This window comes from Mastigoproctus giganteus, chromosome 11 (genome assembly GCF_048544385.1).
Source record: "Mastigoproctus giganteus isolate SK-2022 chromosome 11, ASM4854438v1, whole genome shotgun sequence".
Classification (NCBI taxonomy): Eukaryota; Metazoa; Arthropoda; class Arachnida; order Uropygi; family Thelyphonidae; genus Mastigoproctus; species Mastigoproctus giganteus.
Genome location: NC_143585.1, coordinates 32,781,395 through 32,802,812, shown reverse-complemented (window position 1 = coordinate 32,802,812; position 21,418 = coordinate 32,781,395). Strand labels below are relative to the sequence as shown.

Genomic DNA, 21,418 nt, shown 5'->3' with positions numbered 1-21,418 from the left:
AAAAAAAAAAAAAAAAAAAAGAGAATAATAATTGTGTTGTTTTCGATAAACCTGACAAATGGTATTAATTGGGCTTTCCTGCTAAAAGACTTCCCCTTAACAAATCCATGCTGTGTCTGAACTATAACTGCAGTCTTGTCTAGATGATCCTGCAGTGGTTCTTTAACCAGTGACTCCATTATTTTCCCTGAAACAGAAGTTAAACTAACAGGCCTGTAATTACTTGTCACCCTTTGAATCGGGGACACATTTGCACATCTCCAGTCCATGGGGACTTCCCTTGAGTGTAAAGAAGCTTTCATAATTATGGTTAAGGGTTTTCTTACTTCCTTTGCTGCCTATAATATAACTGGTTCGATTCGATCCATCCCAGGTGCTTTTCTTATGTTTAACTTCAACAATTTCTCCCACACTTTGCCCTCATTTATTACAAAATCATTTAACTCCCTGTTAGAGTTTCATTAAGTTTCTGTCCTCCAATTTTCTACAGAATTCAAGTTTTTTTTTTTTTTTTTATGAAAACCCCAAACACGAAAGGTATCAAAACCTATAGTACTTAGTACCGTGCATGGGTTGAAGGAGAAGTATGGGAGGAGGGGGATGCTGGAAACTTTGCTCTAGAGACTAAACATGGGTTTCGCCACTTCAAGCCTCCAATAAGGAAAGTGGTGGTATTTCACCGGTTGATGAAAGTCATCTATCACCTGAGTGAATAGATGCAAAATACTCATTCAGTTTGTCAGCTATCCGAGCAGGATCATCAACAATCGAACCATTGATATCAAGTGGGCCAATCTGATTCATTCCCTTCCTTTTAGAGTTTACATAAATAAAGAAGTCTTTGCTGTTTTTCTTTGCATCCTTTGCCAAAGATTTCTTGTAATCTGCCTTCACTTGCCTAGCATCCTTTGTGACTTGATTACAGACTAGCTTATATCTACCATGGGCTTCTATTTGTATGCATTCCATGTATTTTTATTCTCAGCCACAAGTCTTGTTACTTTATCTGAGATCCATTTAGTCCTAATCCTTGAATGGACACTGACACTGAATCTTACTACTCTGTGATTGAGAGGGCACTGCTACAAGGTGCTGTAGAAGTTTGTATTTTTGTCGTTTTTTAAGTTTCCAAGATAAATTTCTTGAATGCCTCCCATTTATAATTAGGTGACTACCACTGTAGTCACCTTTATGAAAGTAAAAACCCTCCCTTTACTCCTGATAGTAGTTACATCTTTAAGTAATTCCCACACCAGTGCAGTTCGATCATTTCAACTCAGTGGTTCCCTTATCTGCAAATTCTTAATTTTTTTTTTTTTTTTTTTTATGTGAAACCCTAACACAAGAGGTATTAGAACCTATAGTACTTAGTACCCGTGCTTGGGTTGGAGATTGAGAAGACGAAAAAAGATATTTGTTGACATTGGACTTGACTTCTGTAGATTGTAATTTTCAGGAAATACGTATGAAGGAAGGTTTTTCAGAAAACAGCAGTTGAATGAATAAACGAGGAAGATGAAAAGTTGGTTCTGTGGGTTTGAAGTTGGACAGTAAATGGATGTTGGCTGGTGGCGGCACGTGTTTGGACTGTTTTGAAAGAGACCGGGAATTATAGACGCCAATTCAGAAGAACAGTGCCCACGGAAGAATCTGTAGAATAAGCATGCAGCAGAAACAGTACATCTATGAGACAGCGAGTGGAGAGACTCTGTTAGAGATGAATCATTAATTAACCTAACTGCCTTCTTCTGAATGGAATCAAGAAGCCTGAGAGAGGTTTTGGGGGCACCACCCCAGATGTGGGAATAATATTCCATGGCAGGGCAGATTTGCGATTTATACAGAGTGAGCAGCTGTATGGAAGAAAAGTAACGAGAATGAAAGAGAAAACCAAGTTTTTTAGATGTAGAGGAAGCAATATTTGTAATGTGCTTGTGCCAAGAGAGGGATTAGAAGTCAGGGTAATCCCCAAAAGAGATATATCATTTTGCCTAGAAATCGGAGTGTCACTAAAGATAAGCATAGAAGAAGAAGAAGAAGAATCCTTTTTGCGAGATATAAGACAAGACTGAGTTTTAGAAGGGTTGAAATCAACTAAGTTGTCTTTGCCCCACTGGAGAATTACCTTAAGATCGGCATTTAACGAATTGGTAGCAGATTTTCGAGAAGTTGAAGCTCATTGAGCAGGACAGGGTTTCTCAAAATGGAAAGTGGAATGCAATGTGCTATCATCAGCAAAACTATGGATAGGATTTCCAGTCAATGGAAGAAGGTCATTAATATACAAGAGGAAAAGAGTGGGGGGAAGAACTGAACCTTGGGGAACACCAGCATTAGTGGAGAAGTTAGAAGACAGAGAGCCATCTACCATCACCCTCAGTGAGCGATCAGAGAGAAAACTGGATAACCAATTACTAAAAACAGAAGGCAAACCATAAGATGGAAGCTTGTTTAGAAGACCTTTATGTCAAACACGATCAAAAGCCTTTGAGATGTCAAGAGCAACTACTGGTGTTTAACTGAACCTTTCCATTGAATTAGTCCATAAATGGGTAACATAAGCCAGAATATCACCAGTGGATCGACACTGACGGAATCCATACTGGCGATCGTTGATCAGACGGAAGGATTCTAGGTAGTTTAAGAGTTGGTGGTTAATTGATTTCTCCATTACTTTAGAAAGAGTAGAAGTAATTGCAATGGAACAATAATGGATGGGAGGGATTTGTCACCCTTTTTAGTAACTGGCTGGATATGAGGAAATTTCCAAGCAGAAGGAAAAATACCTTCGGAATAAGAAAGTGAAAAAAGGCGGCAAAGAATAGGAATAAGTTCAGGAGCATAGGTTTTGAGAACAAGTGGAGAAATACCATCAGGACCTGGAGCTTTCTTAGCATCAAGATTCATCAAAATCCTTCTGACGGAAGACTACAGGAGGCATTGAATGGTGCGTGTTCGGAATGGTGGGAGGTGTTTTACCAAGATCATTAATACAAGAGCTGGAAGAAAAATGGAATGCTAGCAAGTCAGCTTTATCCTTGGCTGAAGTGACAACAGAACCATCTGGTTTGGACAGAGGTGGGAGTAGAGATGGGCAAAAGTTGCGGCCAATAGCTTTGGCAAGAGACCAGAATGCTCAGCTACCATTAGGGCAAGAAGCAAGTTTTCTACTCTTAGCCTGTTCAAACTCTAGTTTGGACTGATTGTTAACTTCTTTACAATTGTTGCGAGCTTTGGTGTAGGCAGAAAATGAAACTGAAGAATTAGAAACGAGCCAATTACCATATGCAACATTCTTCTCTTGAACAGCCTTAGCACATTTATTGGAAAACTAAGGTTTAGATAAAGGACGAGATTTTAAAGTGGAGTGTGGGGTAAAGGATTCCATTCCTGCAAGAATAATTTCACTGACACGATCTGAGCAAACGTTGACATCAGAACTTTTGAAACAGTAATACGACGAAGGAAAAGAAGAAAAGAAATCTCGCAGGTCATCCCATTTTGCATTCTAGTAATGCCAAACAACACGAGGTTGGGAATAGTCATGAGATAAAGGTGCCACTGGAAAAGAGACAATCACCAAGTTGTGATCTGAAGTGCCTAAAGGACCTCTCACTTTGACCGTGTACTTAGAAGGGTTGTCTATGAGAAAAAGATCAAGCGTATTGGCTGTATGATTAGGATTGTCCGGTATTCTTATAGGTAAATGAACAATCTGTGCTGGGTCATTAGTAATTGCAAAAGCCTCAGTATCTTGACCGGCTGGGTCAGTGTGACTAGAAAACGGAAGCCAGCTGGAGTTGTAAACATTAAAATCACCAAGGAAAATTACCTCACTGTTAGGAAAGTTGGACTGGAGAAAGTCAAGTTGCAAAGAGAGGAAGTCGAAGAGCTCGAAGTGATTAGTGGAGTTGGGAGAATGGTAGAGACGACAGATGAATTTGACACAATGAGGTAGAGAGATTTTGAGCCAGAGAAGATCAAAGAGAGGAGATTCCAAATTGCCAAGTCTCTGATAGGGAATATCAGAACGGACATATGCACAAGTACCACCTTTGAGGCGAAAAAAATCATACAGCGAATAATTTGGGCATCTGAGATGAGCAGTAGTTCAATGAACAGATAACTGAGGTTCTGTCAGAAAAAGTACATGGGGTTTGGCAGACTGCAAGTGGAAATGGACAACGTTAAGATTAAATTGAGACCACGTATATTTGTGAAATGAATTAGGAACTGCTTGGGAGGTTTAGATCTTTTTGCAGATAAGCTTGCTCTATTAGTTTGACAATTCATGGTGTATTCAATAGTAAGAAAAAGTGGGTGGGACATGCTGTATGAAGTAATGAAATTTTTGGATATGGCGTACACGTGGTAAGAATATACCCAGATCCATGACATAATGTGGCCTCGACAATGCTCCCCGCATACACACTACTCGGACTTCCTCCAGTTACTATCTGGCAGAATAGAGGTAGCAAGATTATACACTAGCTGATCCGGAAGCCTCCTAGAGTTACCAATAGGTTCGGTCCGGTGTACTAACTAACGGCTGACCTGTGAACACTGTTTTAGAGCTGTACCCTCGAAATGTAAGGAATATTGACTGTCGCCATGACGTTAATCTTAACCTCAAAAGTCATCAATCATACTGCATGATGGAAGAGATGGGGAAGGGTTGACCGGAACTTAGCTCTAGAGACTAAACATGGGTTCCACCACTTCAAACCTCCAATAAGTAAAGTGGTTGTATTTCAACGGTTGATGAGAGTCATCTACTGCTTAGTACTGCCTGGTAACATAGTTGTTGTAGGCATCATTTGCTCTTTCTCGTATTGTGCTCTCTTCACGACAAGTTGCCATGATATTATCATGGCAACTCGTCGTGAAGACAGAGCACAATACACAATACATGATATTATCATGGCAACTCGTCGTGAAGACAGAGCACAATACGAGAAAGAGCAAATGATGCCTACAACAACTACTTTATAGTTTCTTAAGAGTTGTCTATGGTGTATCTACACACCGATATTATATAGATATTAAACTCTTAATGTATTATGCCTTGTGCATTTAGTTATTTTAAATACTTTTTTGCATACCTCTGGGGGGGGGGGGTATGTGTACCACACTTTGGGAAACACCAGCCTAGAGGATTAACAGTTTTGTGCTACCACTGGTGTCAATTTTGCACTACCACTGGTAGTGCAAAATTGACACTAATGCATGGTTAAGCAGCCAAGCATTAGCACAGTGCATTATGGCTGACACTGAAAAGAATGATTAAAATAAATTATTATTTACTATAGATGAAGAAAAGTCTTCAGTGACATGAAAGCTTAAAAGCAGAACCACTGCTCTTTGTAGACTAGTGTTATTAGTGGATTCCCCGAGGGTTCAGTGTTGGGTCCATTGTTGTTTTCTGTATTCATTAATGATATTGATGATGGTATATTAGGCTTAATGTCCAAGTTTGCAGACGATACGAAGGTCAGCAGGGTGTTAATGACAGTGCGTTGCTGCAACAGGATCTAGGAAAATTGAGCAGATGGGCTGAGAGGTGGCAGTTGAAGTTTAACATTGACAAATGTAAAGTACTGCATATGGGAAGCAGTAACCCCAGAGTAACGTATCAAATGTTTGGTACTAAACTGACAGTGGTAGAGAGTGAAAAGGATCCGGGGGTAATTGTGCAGGTAGATAGGAAGTTTTCTGAGCAGTGCAGATGGACTGCAAGAGTAGTTCATGGTGTCTTGTCAATGATCTACAGGAATTTTTCTAGCAGGGATAAGGAGGTGATTATCCCCTTGTATAAGGCAATGGGTATACAGGTCTGGAGGCCTCATTTTAACAAGGATATAGAGCTGTTGGAACGAGTACAGAGAAGGGCAACAAGATTAGTGAATGGAACAAAGGATTGCTCTTACGAAGGGCTTAAGTTTTGCAAATTACAGTGTCTGGAGACTAAGCACCTGCGAGGTGATTTGATTGAGGTGTATAACGCCTTGAATGGTTTGAACATGCTCAGTGTTGATGGGATTCTTCTTCTTGCTCAGAATAATCGCGTGAGAGGGCATGACTTCAAATTTAGGAAAGACAGTTGTAGGATAAATGTGCGGAAGTTTGCCTGTGGCCAGCGGGTGGTTGATTGCTGGAACAAACTTCCATCTGTCGCTGTATAAGTTGATAGCTTAAACAGATTCAAGGCAGAACTGGACAAACATTTGTAGCGAGTGAATGGGTGAAATGAGAAGGGGGTGTTTTTTTTTTTTTTTTTTTTTTTGGCTGATGCTATATAAGCCTGCTTTATTGCATCATGTGCCCTTGCTAATGCTAATTGGACACACAACAGAGACAGTATAACCTCCTTGTATATGTGGTAAATGTAGTATTAACATAATAATCATAATGTTGATATTGTCATTAATAAAATTTACTGATGCCATGTTGAATACATTTACATAAAAGAGACACTGATGAACAGTGTTGAATTTAAAAAAAGCTGAGGAGAGTTTGCAAATGCACCAGTAAATGGATAGACACAGAATTGTAAAGAGGCTTCTTTTACAGCCTTCAAAGTGTTGAGTCAAATCCAAAATCATCATTTCTTGCATTACATTTCTGTGAAGTAAACAAACAAACTGCACCAAAAATGATTCCTAGAATTTATTTTGCCATCCCTTTACAAACCACGTATGAAGAGGAAAGAAGGTTATATTAGACGGGTTATATTAGGTTATATTATATTATATTAGAGACGTTAAAACCCTGCTTCAGTCCTGTCCATTTTTAATGTTTTCGGTGGGCTTTTCTTCAAATTACCACCTCTTAACCATCTCGTTCAATTGTTGCATTAACTTCGGCCATACACCCTTGTTTTGATTGTTTTTCAAGCTGTTTTGTTGTTGTTGCTTCAGTAGATTTGAAAAGATAAACCTGTCCATATCCTGGTCTATTTGCCTTGTTTAGATATAGCAGTGAGACCAAATGGTAAATCTGGCCATGAATTCTAAAACACGGGTGCTGGCAACAATTAGCAGTTGGAAAATTTGAGCAGCATACCTAAGCGTTTTATATACATTCGAATCTGGTTATTTGGGACACATCGGGACTAGTGCATTTTGGCTCGATTAAGTGGCTGCCCCAATAACCGGAGTTTCACGTAAATAGTTAAAAATACAATGGACCCCGCTTTACAATTGGTTCACTGTACAATCAGATCACGTTACGATGGACTCACCATAGTAAAGTACCGTTCGCTATACGATGTGTAGTAAGTGTCGGTCGTTGTGATCATGTTTGTGAAATGAATTTTAATTCTATTAAACAGCGATTCTAATTAGCGAAAATAGGAGGAATATTATCCGCAGGCTATAAAAGTAAAGATATATTAAGCAAAATTTACCCTTTATTTCCTTACCAATTAAAAAATTAAATGATACGTGAAAATCAGAAGAATATACGTGATAATTGGAATAATTAATACGTACTATAATATGTACATACTAACTAGTTGACATTTCTGTTCACTGACATTTGTGGGTGAGGGTTAAAATTTAAAACAGTAAAAAGATAAGCAATCAATAAAAAAGAACATAGCACACACACACACACAAATTGCAAGTAACAAGATACGCTCAAGTGAGAACGGAGTAACAAGTTACGAAGCTTTAAAAATAGGAACGAAGAGAAGATTCTGAAAATTAATTTTTTTGTATGATTGAAGATGCCATGGAAGTGTAAACACATTTCACCATAATAACCCACAAAATTCCAGCTGTTGGTATTATCGCAAATTCAATAAGATCAAGTTTACTATCTGTTTATGATAGATTACACTAACAGAAAAGCCCAATAAACAGGTAACTGCTAATTGTTTTTATTGTTTTATGGTTTGACCTCCTGAAATCCGACCGAATCAGGTGGTACAATCGGAGACAATCGTAGGGTAATCTCCAGTGCTGTGGTCTCCTGCCCCGATTAAACACATGTTGTCCCAATTAAACCCTGGCTATTTTCTCGATTGGGTTCTGTTGTTTAAGATTTGCCCACCCAAAAAAAAGGCTGCCCCGATTAACCGGTGGCCCAAATAACTGGAATCCACTGTATATAGATTGTCTACTCTATCACAGTTCTGGCTCCAGCTATTGCAAGTCTCAACTCTTTGGCTAGAGCAGAAATTATAGAATAAATTAGTTTAAACTTGTACTGGATAAAAATGACTCCAGAGGACTAATAAAAAAATATGTAGATATGATTGACCATAATAAAAGTGTGTTAAAAGTAGGATGACAGAATAAGCTGGTGTGTTATAATGAGAGTTTATTGTGTTTGTTACAAAATATAGTTTCTTTTGTTTTGTAACATTGTTCTTTTAAGCTGCTTTTTTAAAAAAATTATGTGCATTCTTTTCAATTAATATTTCTCACATAAATAATAATAATAAACTGTATTTTGCTCTTGTTTACATAGTATTTCTTTATATTTTAGAGCGACGCGAATTTCAACTAGAGAAAGAATTGTTAGATAGTCAGACCAAGCTCAAAAATGTTACAGATGACTGTGAAAATTTTAAAACACAGATTACTAAGAGTGGTGAGTAATTAAATTATTTAACATATATATACAAGCCAGTTTATTAATAAATGCTAACCTAATAATGTTCAGTTGCTTTAGCATGAAATCATGACCTTGTCAGTTTACATGTTCCATAAGTTGCCATCTGGTATTTTAGACTATTCTGCAGTAGTTGTGCATTCCTTTAATGATCTTTCTTTAATGAACTGAGTATTCCTTTATGAATTTTCAGAATCAAAGACTAAAAAACTATTCTTTTTGTAGCTGTCTCAATTTAGCATTAGCAGTGACAATTGATGCAAGACAAATGATGCAGCATCTCAGCAGAGTGGGTGCCTCCGTAGCCAGGTGGGAAGGAGCAGCAGTGCGTAGCACATGCTTCTTGATTAGACCGGGGTTTGAGCCCGTCACCACCAAATACGGAGGATGCGGAAAGGTCAGGGAATGACCACCGCATATCCCGGAGCAATATGGCCTTAGTTGCTAATGCTCCTAAAAAACCAAATAACAAATAACAAGCAGCATCTCAGCCAAAAAAAAAAAAAAAAAAAAAAACCCAACACCTGTTATTTTACTTATTCATTCACTCCAGTAGTTTGTCTAGTTCTTCCATGAATTTATTTAAATTGTCAATTTCCTCAACAACAGATGGAAGTTTGTTTCAGCAATCAACTACTTGCTGGCTAAAGGCAAACTTCCACATATCTATTCTGCAACCCTCCTTCCTCAGTTTGAATTTGTGCTCCTTTGTGTGTGGTCTGAGCAAGAGGAAGCATCCCATCAGCATTGAGCTTGCTCAATCCATTCAAAACTTTAAACATCTTAATCAGATCACTTGCAGGTGCCTAGTCTCCAGATGCTGCAATTTGCAGAACTGAAACCTTTTTTGCTAAGAGCACCCCTTTGTTCTACTCACCAATCCCGTTGCCCTTCTCTGTACTCATATCCTTCCTAAAGTGAGGCCTCCAGACCTGTAGGCAGTATTCAAGATAATGCCTGACCATTGCCTTAATACAATGGGATAATGACTTCCTTATCTCTGCTAGCAAAATTCCTGGGTATCATTGACAAAACTCCATGAGCTGTCCTGGCAGCCTGTCTGCATTGCTCAGAGAACTTCATATCTGACTGCACAATTACCTCCAGCTCTTTTTTCATTTACCACTAACCTGATCATCTAGACAAGACTGCAGCAATAATTCAAACACAGCATGGGTTTGTTAAGGGAAAGTCTTGTCTGACAAATTTGATTGGTTATTATGATGTGGTCACAAAGGAACTGGATGCAAAAAATAGTTTTGATATCATATACTTGGATTTCAGGAAAGCTTTTGACACTGTTGCGCATGGAAGACTACTGTACAAATTGGAGCAGAATGGTATTAAGGGTAAGTTGCTACAATGGATAAAAGGATGGTTAAGTGGGAGAAGACAGAGGGTGGTAATCAATGGGTGCTGCTCTTCGTGGACTAATGTTATTAGTGGAGTCCCACAGGGTTCGGTGTTGGGTCCACTGTTGTTTTGTGTATTTATCAATGATATTGATGAAGGTATATCAGGCTTAATGTCGAAGTTTGCAGATGACACAAAGGTTGGCAGGGTTGTTAATGACAGTAATGGCAGTGTGCTACTGCAACAGGATCTAGATAATTTGGGCAGATGGGCTAAGAAGTGGCAACTGAAGTTCAACCTTGACAAATGCAAAGTACTGCATATGGGTAGAAGTAACCCCAGAGAAACGTACCAACTGTGTGGTACTACACTTAAGGTGGTAGAAAATGAAAAAGACCTGGGAGTAATTGTGCAGTCAGATATGAAGTTTTCTGAGCAGTGCAGACAGGCTGCTAGGGCGGGTCATGGGGTTTTGTCAATGATATATAGGAATTTTGCTAGCAGGGAAAAGGAGGTGATTGTCCCTCTGTATAAGGCAATGGTCAGGCCACGCCTTGAGTACTGCGTACAGGTCTGGAGGCCTCATTTTAGGAAGGATGTAGATTTGCTTGAGCGTGTACAGAGAAGAGCAACACGATTGGTGAGGGGAATGAAGGGATTCTCTTACCAAGAGAGGCTTAAGTTCTGCAAATTGCAGTGGCTGGAGACTAGGCACCTGCGCGGTGATCTGATTGAGGTCTATAAGGCCTTGAATGGGTTGAGCACGCTGAATTCTGATGGGATCCTTCCACTTGTTCAGATTACCAACCTACGGGGACATAAGTTCAAATTAAGAAAGGACAGATGTAGAATAGATGTGCGGAAATTTGCCTTTAGCCAGCGGGTGGTTAATTGCTGGAACAAACTTCCATCTGTCGTTGTAGAAGTTGATAGGTTAAATAAATTTAAGGAGGAACTGGACAGGCATTTGGAGGGAATGGTGTGATTTTTTTTTTTTTTTTTTTGGCTGATGCTGCATAAGCTCCTACACTTGCTTTCTTGCATCATGTGCCACTACTACTACTGAGTGTAGTACCACACATTTGCAGTACTTTGCATTTATCAGTGTTAAACTTCAATTGCCATTTCTCAGCCCATCTAACTAACTTTTCTAAATTCTGTTACAGTAACATACTGTCATTAACCAACCTGCCAACCTTTGTATTATCTGCAAACTTAGATATTGAGCCTGATATGCTTTCATCAATATCGTTGATAAATATAGATGAACAACAATGGACCCACTACTGAACCCTGGGGGACTTCACTAATAACATTAGTCCATGAAGGGAAATGTCCATTGATTACCAATCTCAATTTTTTCCCAATTAACCATCTCTTTATCCATTGCAGCAACTTGCCCTTAATGCCACACTACTCCAATTTGTACAGCAGTCTTTTGTGCATCAGTATCAAAAGAATTATTATTTGTTGTAATAATGTATATTATTTGTTTGCTGTTACATTTCTTGCCTTGCACAGAAGTCCATGCTTTATTTATGTTGTATCCGTTACAGGCAAGGAATTGATATTAGTCAAATTTAAGAGTATAAAGCGTTTAGGGCGTAAGCCTCAAGCTATGGAAAAGTCTAGACTATGTATAAGTATAGTGTGAAAGCATCAATAATACATAGCCAAATCTGAACGAACAGAATATTAGCAAAGCGGCATCGTTTTAAGTTATATCTCATATTGTGAATACCTTCACGAGTTGCCATGATATTGCACTACTTTGAAGGTCTTCTCCTCAGGTGAAGTGTTACTTATTCAAAGTAGTGCAATATCATGGCAACTCATTGTGAAGGTATTCACAATATGAGATATAACTTAAAACGATGCCACTTAGCCAAATCTGAATGAACAGAATATTAGCAATGTATTATTGATGCGTTCGCAATATACTTATACATAGTCAAATTTAAGAGTTAATTTTAAAGTGAAGCAAAGGAACATTTACAGTGAACTTCAGTAAACAGCATTTAATTTTTTTTTTATCCATAAAAATGCAATAATTATTAATACAAAACCTTTTTGGTATAAAATGAGAAGCTATGTTGAAATTTAAATCATTTTATAACTGCTAACCTCCTTCTGTAGATAACTGTAACTTTAAAAATATGCATTCTCTGGAATAACATTTAACTTATATGAAGAATTTTTACCTATAAATTATAACCATTAGTGAGTGAACTATACCTCTTTATTTTATTTTAGAGGAGAAGTTAGAAAGTAATCAACAGCAGTTAAAGGAAGTTCAGAAAGTTCAAGAGGATACCTTGTTAGAACTGGTAGGTTTTATTAAAGTTGGACATATCCTTTTTTTCTCCCTTTTTTTTTAAATTTTATGCATTTAGTAATTTTTAATATTTTATTAAAACAATTTTTAAACCAAAATTATTAAAAAAATAATTGTTAAAACATAATTATAGATCCACGCAATTTGATTTTGTGTATAATTTTTGGAAAGTTTTTCTGAACTAAAGCTCAAAACATTTGCATTACTGGAATGAAAGGCTTGTGGTAGCTTTTTCACAATTATAATTGGCATTACTTTTCTCAGTTACTTTGACATTATATGTGAGGCTCATTTGAAAACATAGCATAATTATTTTTCTTAGCATATACAAGGGTGTTAAATTAAAAAGAGACTGGAATCTATCTCACTTATTTTTATGTTTGGGCTATTTGTTGTCTGGATCTTTTTTGTGATATTTGGGCTGAAATTTTTGAATTTGATGTTAAAATTGGACTTTGCTTAGATTTTAGTTTTTTAATTGAAATTTTTTCTGATCAACTTCTTATTTCTCAGTGAGAAAGTTGTTCCCTGTCATTGGTTTATTCTAAAAATGTTATGGTTTATTTTTGAAATGAATGTAAACTGATTTTATCTAAAGAAAACAAAATAATAATATAATAACTGTACAGTGAGGAGTTGCAGTTGTACTGCAACTCGCCACGCTTTCGGTAGTGGTGACCCATGGTGATTCTCATTGCATGGACTCCTTGTTTTGTTTCTACATCCAAGCGATGAATCTACATTAGGCCAAAAAAAAACCCCTCTGGATCTGTATCATTATTTATTTTTCATTATTGGTGTTCTGCCAAGGGTAGATCCATGCATACATCCAAGAACCACTTCTCCATATCTCCCTGTCTTCAACTTTCCTTTTCATTTCCTTATATCCATCATTGCCTCTCATTTCACCTATCATAGTTTCTTTCACTCTCCTACTGGTCCTCTTCCCTGCAGCTTTTCCCACCATCATGTCCTTCATCCCAATCCCTCAGCAATGCATGTCCAGTCCAGTTTCTCTTCTTCCTTCTGATTATTTTAGTGAAGCATCTTTTCTCAACCACCCTATTAAAGGAGGCGGCAAAGCAACTAAGCAAACCCTTAGCCATAATTATGAGAGCAACCTTGGATTCAGGGGAGGTTCCCACGGACTGGAGATGTGCAAATGTATCCCCAATTCACAAAGGAGGTTCGAATGGTGACACGAATAATTACAGACCAGTTAGTTTAACTTCTGTTCCGGGTAAAATAATGGAGTCACTGGTTAAAGATGCATTGCAGGATCATCTAGACAAGACTGCAGCAATAATTCAGACACAGCATGGGTTTGTTAAGGGAAAGTCTTGTCTGACAAATTTGATTGGTTATTATGATGTAGTCACAAAGGAACTGGATGCAAAAAATAATTTTGATATCATATACTTGGATTTCAGGAAAGCTTTTGACACTGTTGCGCATGGAAGACTACTGTACAAATTGGAGCAGAATGGTATTAAGGGTAAGTTGCTACAATGGATAAAAGGATGGTTAAGTGGGAGAAGACAGAGGGTGGTAATCAATGGGTGCTGCTCTTCGTGGACTAATGTTATTAGTGGAGTCCCACAGGGTTCGGTGTTGGGTCCACTGTTGTTTTGTATATTTATCAATGATATTGATGAAGGTATATCAGGCTTAATGTCGAAGTTTGCAGATGACACGAAGGTTGGCAGGGTTGTTAATGACAGTAATGGCAGTGTGCTACTGCAACAGGATCTAGATAATTTGGGCAGATGGGCTAAGAAGTGGCAACTGAAGTTTAACCTTGACAAATGCAAAGTACTGCATATGGGTAGAAGTAACCCCAGAGAAACGTACCAACTGTGTGGTACTACACTTAAGGTGGTAGAAAATGAAAAAGACCTGGGAGTAATTGTGCAGTCAGATATGAAGTTTTCTGAGCAATGTAGACAGGCTGCTAGGGCAGGTCATGGGGTTTTGTCAATGATATATAGGAATTTTGCTAGCAGGGAAAAGGAGGTGATTGTCCCTCTGTATAAGGCAATGGTCAGGCCACGCCTTGAGTACTGCGTACAGGTCTGGAGGCCTCATTTTAGGAAGGATGTAGATTTGCTTGAGCGTGTACAGAGAAGAGCAACACGATTAGTGAGGGGAATGAAGGGATCCTCTTACCAAGAGAGGCTTAAGTTCTGCAAATTGCAGTGGCTGGAGACTAGGCACCTGCGCGGTGATCTGATTGAGGTCTATAAGGCCTTGAATGGGTTGAGCACGCTGAATTCTGATGGGATCCTCCCACTTGTTCAGAATACGAACCTACGGGGACATAAGTTCAAATTAAGAAAGGATAGATGTAGAATAGATGTGCGGAAATTTGCCTTTAGCCAGCGGGTGGTTAATTGCTGGAACAAACTTCCATCTGTCATTGTGGAAGTTGATAGGTTAAATAAATTTAAGGAGGAACTGGACAGGCAATTGGAGGGTATGGTGTGATTTTTTTTTTTTTTTTTTTTTTTGGCTGATGCTGCATAAGCTCTTACACTTGCTTTCTTGCATCAAGTGCCACTACTACTACTACTACTACTACTACCCTCCTGAAAACCTCATTTCTCACTTCAACCCATCTTATCTTTTCCATCCTCCTCCATACTGATGTCTCAAAACTTTCCTATATTCTGATACCTTCCATTTTCAGTGTTCATGACTCTGCTCCATAAAGTATGAAAATCTATATAAGAGAGTGTACCAAAGTTTTCCTTAAATTAATTCCAGATATCTTACATAATATTCTTTTTTGCTTTTCAAAAGCTTTTTTATTCATAGCTATTCTTATTTTCATTTCTCTATTGCTCTTTGCTTCTTCCACCATTAGCCTTTCCATGTACCTATACTCACTGATCTGTTCTCTCTCTTATTTCAATATTTATTCTCATCCCAAACTATCCCATCTTTCCTCTAGCCTATTAACCAAATCTGCAATTCTTCGTAATCTTAAGAGGGTTGTATCAACTGCAAATCAAACACTCTCAGTAATCTTTTCCTCCATCTACAGCCCATACAATTCTCCCTCATCCATATTTCCTTAATCAAATGTCTCCTTAACTGTTTCCTCTACATATGTATTAAATAAAGTTAGGAACAATTAAGCCCCATTTCAAACCTTTTGATATGAGATGCAGATCCTCTTGCACAACATGTTTGGTTACTCATCTAGACATAAAAGTAATGTATGAATCTTATGTTTATCTCTGTCAGTATGAATTAGCATGCATTAAAAAAAGATCTTTTATGTCTTTTGTCACATTTTAAAATGTGTGATTTTAATTATCAGTGAATTTGAATTAAATTTCAATTTCAATTTAAATTTCAAATGAAAAATTTCAACAGGAACCTGCTAATTCTTAAAAACAGCTTATGTTTTTTAACAGCAAGTTTAAAGTTGATCTAGCTGTGCTCACTTTTCAGATTTTCCAATTCTGTGTGCGAAAATTAGAAAAAACAGCAAAAAAATAATTCAAAATTAATTTTTTTGGTGCCATACATATTTTAAATCTTTTATGAACATAACTGTCAAAAATCCATGTTCTATATTAAAAACATATATTTTTAATTTATGAAAATTAAAACTCCCTTTAGACCTGTTGGAGAGAGCAAATGCAAATTTAAAACTGTACCTTTCAACGTACATCTTGATTCAAGAAGAGTGTATCAGTAATAGGAACGCTTTCTGCGTGAAACATGAAGGGCATGTGTAAGCAGTTTGGTTCTAGATGATTCAATAATGTCATGAAGCCAGAGAACGTTACTAATTGGAGCAAGGCATGTAACAATAAAAGGAAAAATTACTATTAATAATTTTTCATATATGTCAGTGAACATGTATGTATAATTAGTTTTCACTTAATCATGAATTTTTCATAATTATTCAATAATTAATACAGTTTTGGAATTTTCTGTGAAGTTTTCATTAATACAGTTTTGGAAGTTTCTGTGAAGAATTCAAAGAAAACATTTTCAATAATGGGTATTAGGAGTTTCAGCTGTGTGGACAGAGTAGATGTATCACAAACTACTGAAATATTGTTAATATTGAATCAATCCCGAGTGACTAACTAACACAGGGTTAAACTGGCATGATCTCCTTTCCAGAAATTAAATTGCCCTTAACAACTGTGGCTTCTCTTCTCATAATCCTGACCCAACTTGTGTTTTATCTATTATTGAACATCTGAGTTTTTTGCAAAAAATTAATATTTTAATTGATTTAATAAAATCAAATTATCTTCTATAAGTAGAAGATAATTTGATATACAAATTATCTTCACTATATCAAATTATCTTCTATAAGTAGATTATAGACCTAGTCAGGATCCTTAGTTTATTCTAAATTGAGATAGCGAGATTTGGAAGCTAATCAATACTTACGAGTCCGTAGAAGTACCGTTCGAGAATTCCCGCCATTTTTACACGATAGCATAAGCTTAGTGTAGTATAGTGCATAATATAATATTGTCAATTAATCAGTAAATCTATTAATCTTGATAAACTTTATTGTCAATTAAATTGTATTTTTAACGCTATATATATATATATATAACGACTTAATCGTATAACAAATAATTAATACATAACTATAGTGGTACACGTGATACGGAAGTTGTATAAAGGGAACTCGTAGAAAACACTAGATACCGAAAAAAAAAAAAATATATATATATAACATAACTGTTTTGGGATATAACTTAAGGATTTAATTTTTGTTTTGAAATTTTATTGAATTAAATCGGAATCATGACTCTGACCAGAGCAGCAAAGCAAAACGCTCAAGTTAATGGGAGTGCTGTGGTTCAGGGGAGAACTGAGGGGGGCAGTTGCCCTCTGAATCACAGTCTTTTAAAATGCACTGTTTGCTTGATGTTTGCGGAGCAGTCAGGTACGGGACATGATACTGCCAAGGGGGATGTCTTTGTGTGTGCACGATGTAAGGAGTGCAAGGAAATCAGGCGACAACTCAGCGTTGTTATGGGCCTTTATGAGAGCTTGAAGGACAGGGTGGATGCCCTCGAAGGAAATAAATTGAGGGGCCCATCAAACTCTCAGCTGCCCACATCAACGCCAGAGCTTGCACTTGGGCATCACGTGACACAGAGGCAACCCCCAAGGCAGAATGCGCTGGTCCCGAAGGAACTAGTAGTTGTTGGTGACTCTATTGTCAGGGAAACGGGGAACATGCTTTGTAAAAAGGATAGGTGGAATAGGACCAGGGTATGTCTGCCAGGGGGCAAAGGTTGATGACGTTGTAGAGCGGATATCATCTTTTAAGGGCACAAAAGGTGATACAGTTGTACACGTTGGCACTAATGATATTAAGAGTAGGAGACCGGCGGAATTACTTAGCAAGTACAGGTCACTGTTGAAAAAAAGCCGTGAATTAGGGTTGAATTTGAAAGTGTCTGCAATTCTGCCCAGACACGATAGGACAGAGTATATGATGAGAGCCTTGTCGATCAATTCGGCCCTGGAGGGATTGTGCAAGGCTCAAGGGGTAGAATTTTTTTCAGCCTGGACTGTACTTGTTAACAGGAGAGATTGCTTCTACAGGGATGGGATACACTTAAATAGAAAGGGTGCAAGAATTTTTGCTGATGCTGTCGAGGCAGTGTTAGGTGGGTCGGAAAACTGCTAGTTGGGGGGGATACAAAGACTAATAGATTAACAGTAGCCACTGGCAGAGGTGGAAGTGATTCTTGCACTGCTTCTATTGAAATGAGCAGAAGCCTGAAAAACAAGATGCAGGATATTTCAGAGACTGCTGGGAGTCATTGCGGTACAAGTAAACACATGGGTTGTGTTAGGGTAGCTAAGAATAGAAACAGGTGCATGTATACCTGCGTGTACACCAATGCTAGGAGTTTGGTAAATAAATTTGATGAATTTGAGGTATTGCTCAAAACATCAAAGGCAGATATTGTTGGGATATCAGAGACGTGGTGTCACACAGATATAAGTAATGCGGAACTGATATTTGGGGAATACAATGCGTATAGAAAGGATAGACAGGACAGGAGGGGAGGAGGGGTTATGCTATTAATTAAGAAACACATAAAGTCCAAGGAAGTGAAGCCAGTCGACATCGATGGACAGGGCAGTGTCGAGTCAGTTTGGTGTGACATAAGCATAGGGAAATCAAAATTGAGAGTAGGAGTGTGCTATAGGCCTAATGACTCTGATGAGTATAATAAGATATTGTACAGGGAAATAGAGTGGGCCAGTAAATCAGAGAGTCTTATAATGGGGGATTTTAATTTCCCAGATATTGACTGGAATTTGTGGGTTGGTCACTCGCACACTAGCAAGGCTTTTGTGGATTTATTGGATGATTGTTTTCTACATCAGCATGTTCGTGAGGCAACAAGAGGAAGCAATACTCTTGATCTGATTATCAGTAGTGATTCTTCATGCATTAAGAATCTGCAGATAAATGAACCACTAGGTGGCAGTGATCACAGTGTGTTGAAGTGGGATTTACTCAAGGAGGTAACTACCATCAGAGGTAAAGGGAAGGGTTTTTGTTTTCGTAAAGGCGACTATGATGGTCTGAGACAGTATTTAAATTCTATACAGTGGGACCAACTGATGATGTTACCAACAGCAAACCCAAAATGGGAAGCATTCAAGGAACTAATCTTGGAGGCTACCAGGCTTTACATACCAACTAAGAAATATTGTTCACGGTTTAGGCCTAAATGGTTGTCAGATGAACTAATGAGACATGTGGCAGAGAAGAAAAATGCATGGGATACATACAAATTAATGGTGACATGGAAGCCTATGATAGATATAAGTTGGTCCATAACCAAGTCACAAAGGAGATTAGGCAGGCAAAGGCAGACTACGAAAAATCCTTGGCAAAGGATGCAAAGAAAAACAGAAAAGAGTTCTTTACATATTTAAACTCAAGAAGGAAAGGGATGAATTAGATTGGTCCACTGGATATTGATGTTTCAACAGTTGAGGATCCTGCTCAGGTGGGTAACAATCGAAATGAGTATTTTGCATCTACATTCACGCATGAGGAGTTATTCAGGAAGGAGAATAATGTAGGTAAAGTAAACATTGGCAGTGAGCTGGATGATTTTGTAATAACTGAGAGGAAAGTGGAGGAGAGATTGTTGAGGATAAACATAAAAAAGGCACCTGGGGTGGATGGGATCTATCCAGTTATATTAAAGGAGGCAGCAAAGGAAGTAAGCAAACCCCTAGCCATAATTATGAGAGCTTCTTTGGACTCAGGGGAGGTACCCATAGACTGGAGATGTGCAAATGTAACCCCAATTCACAAAGGAGGATCAAAGGCTGACACAAGTAATTATAGACCTGTTAGTTTAATTTCTGTTCCAGGAAAATTAATGGAGGCACTGGTTAAAGAAGCACTGCAGGATCATCTAGACAAGAATTCAGTTATAGCTCAGACGCAGCATGGTTTTGTTAAGGGCAGGTCTTGCCTGACCAATTTGATTGGATACTATGATGTAGTCACAAAAGAACTGGATGCAGGGAATAACTTTGATATTATATATTTGGATCTTAGAAAGGCTTTTGATACTGTTGCACATGGAAGACTGCTGCACAAATTGGAGCAGTGTGGCATTGGAGGCAAATTGCTGCTATGGATAAGGGGATGGTTGAGTGGCAGAAGACAGAGAGTGGTAATCAATGGACACTGCTCAACGTGGACTAATGTTATTAGTGGAGTTCCTCACGGTTCAGTGTTGGGTCCGTTGTTGTTTTCGGTGTTTATGAATGATATTGATGATGGGATATCAAGTTTAATGTCCAAGTTTGCAGACGATACAAAGGTAGGCGGGGTTGTCAAGGACACTACTGACACTATGCTGCTGCAACAGGATCTGGAAAGGTTGAGCAGATGGGCTGAGAGGTGGCAAATGAAGTTTAACATTGACAAATGTAAAGTACTACACATGGGAAACAGCAACCCCAGAGCAACGTATCAACTCTGTGGTACTACACTGACAGTGGTAGAGAATGAAAGGGACCTGGGGGTGGTTGTGCAGGCAGATATGAAGTTCTCTGAGCAGTGCAGACGAGCTGCAAGAGTAGCTCATGGTGTCTTGTCAATGATATACAGGAATTTTTCTAGCAGGGATAAGGAGGTGATTATTCCCTTGTATAAGGCAATGGTTAGGCCACATCTTGAGTACTGTATACAGGTCTGGAGGCCTCATTTCAAGAAGGATGTAGAGCTGCTGGAACGGGTACAGAGAAGGGCAACAAGATTAGTGAATGGAACAAAGGGTTGCTCTTACGAAGAAAGGCTTAAGTTTTGCAAATTACAGAGTCTGGAGACTAGGCACCGGCGAGGTGATCTGATAGAGGTGTATAAGGCTTTGAATGGTTTGAGCATAGCATGCTCAATGCCAATGGGATTCTTCATCTTGCTCAGGATAATCACCTCAGTGGGCATAAATTCAAATTGTGGAAGGACGGATGTCGGATAGATGTGCGGAAATTTGCCTTTAGCCAGCGGGTGGTTGGTTGGTGGAACCGACTTCCATCACTTGTTGTTGAAGTTGATAGCCTAAACAAATTTAAAGCTCAACTGGACAGGTATTTCGAACGAATGGAGGGGTGAAATGGGAGTGGTGTGTTTTTTTTTTTTTTTTTTTTGGCTGATGCTGAATAAGCTTGCTTTCTTGCATTATATGCCTCTGCTAATGCTAATATCAGTTATGCTTTCCTGTAATTTTGACTGTTTTGATCATTTTTAAAGATCATGGTCAAATATTAGTCTTCAAGATGCTAAAGTGGAGACTTCACAGTAGCAGAAAATAAAGAATTTCATAAAAGAACTATAATGCATGATATACTAGCTGTACAAATGGTGTTTTTTTTTTTTTTTTTATGTGAAGGAAAAATGTAAATTTCTTGGGAGAGTTTAGAACAGGCGTCAGCAACCTATGACCCGCGGGTCACCAAGTGACCCATTTGATAATTTCAAGTGATCCACTTGAGTTTTGCAAATAAAGTATAATCTATAAAAATAAATTATAAAACAAGAACGTGAAACAAACACTTTGAGAAAATATAAATAATAAGATTAAC

The 21,418-nt window shown here is 38.1% G+C and overlaps 1 protein-coding gene across 2 annotated transcripts in view; it reads left to right on the top strand.

The window, feature by feature from the left end:
- Mgtor (nuclear basket protein megator) overlaps positions 1 to 21,418 on the top strand; it is a 676,213-nt gene that overhangs the window by 11,054 nt on the left and 643,741 nt on the right. For both annotated transcript variants that reach the window (XM_090385135.1, XM_090385134.1), the window contains exons 2-3: positions 8,491 to 8,595; positions 12,223 to 12,296. In XM_090385135.1, the coding sequence (XP_090241261.1) occupies positions 8,491 to 8,595; positions 12,223 to 12,296 (179 nt within the window). The remainder of the gene's footprint in view (positions 1 to 8,490; positions 8,596 to 12,222; positions 12,297 to 21,418) is intronic.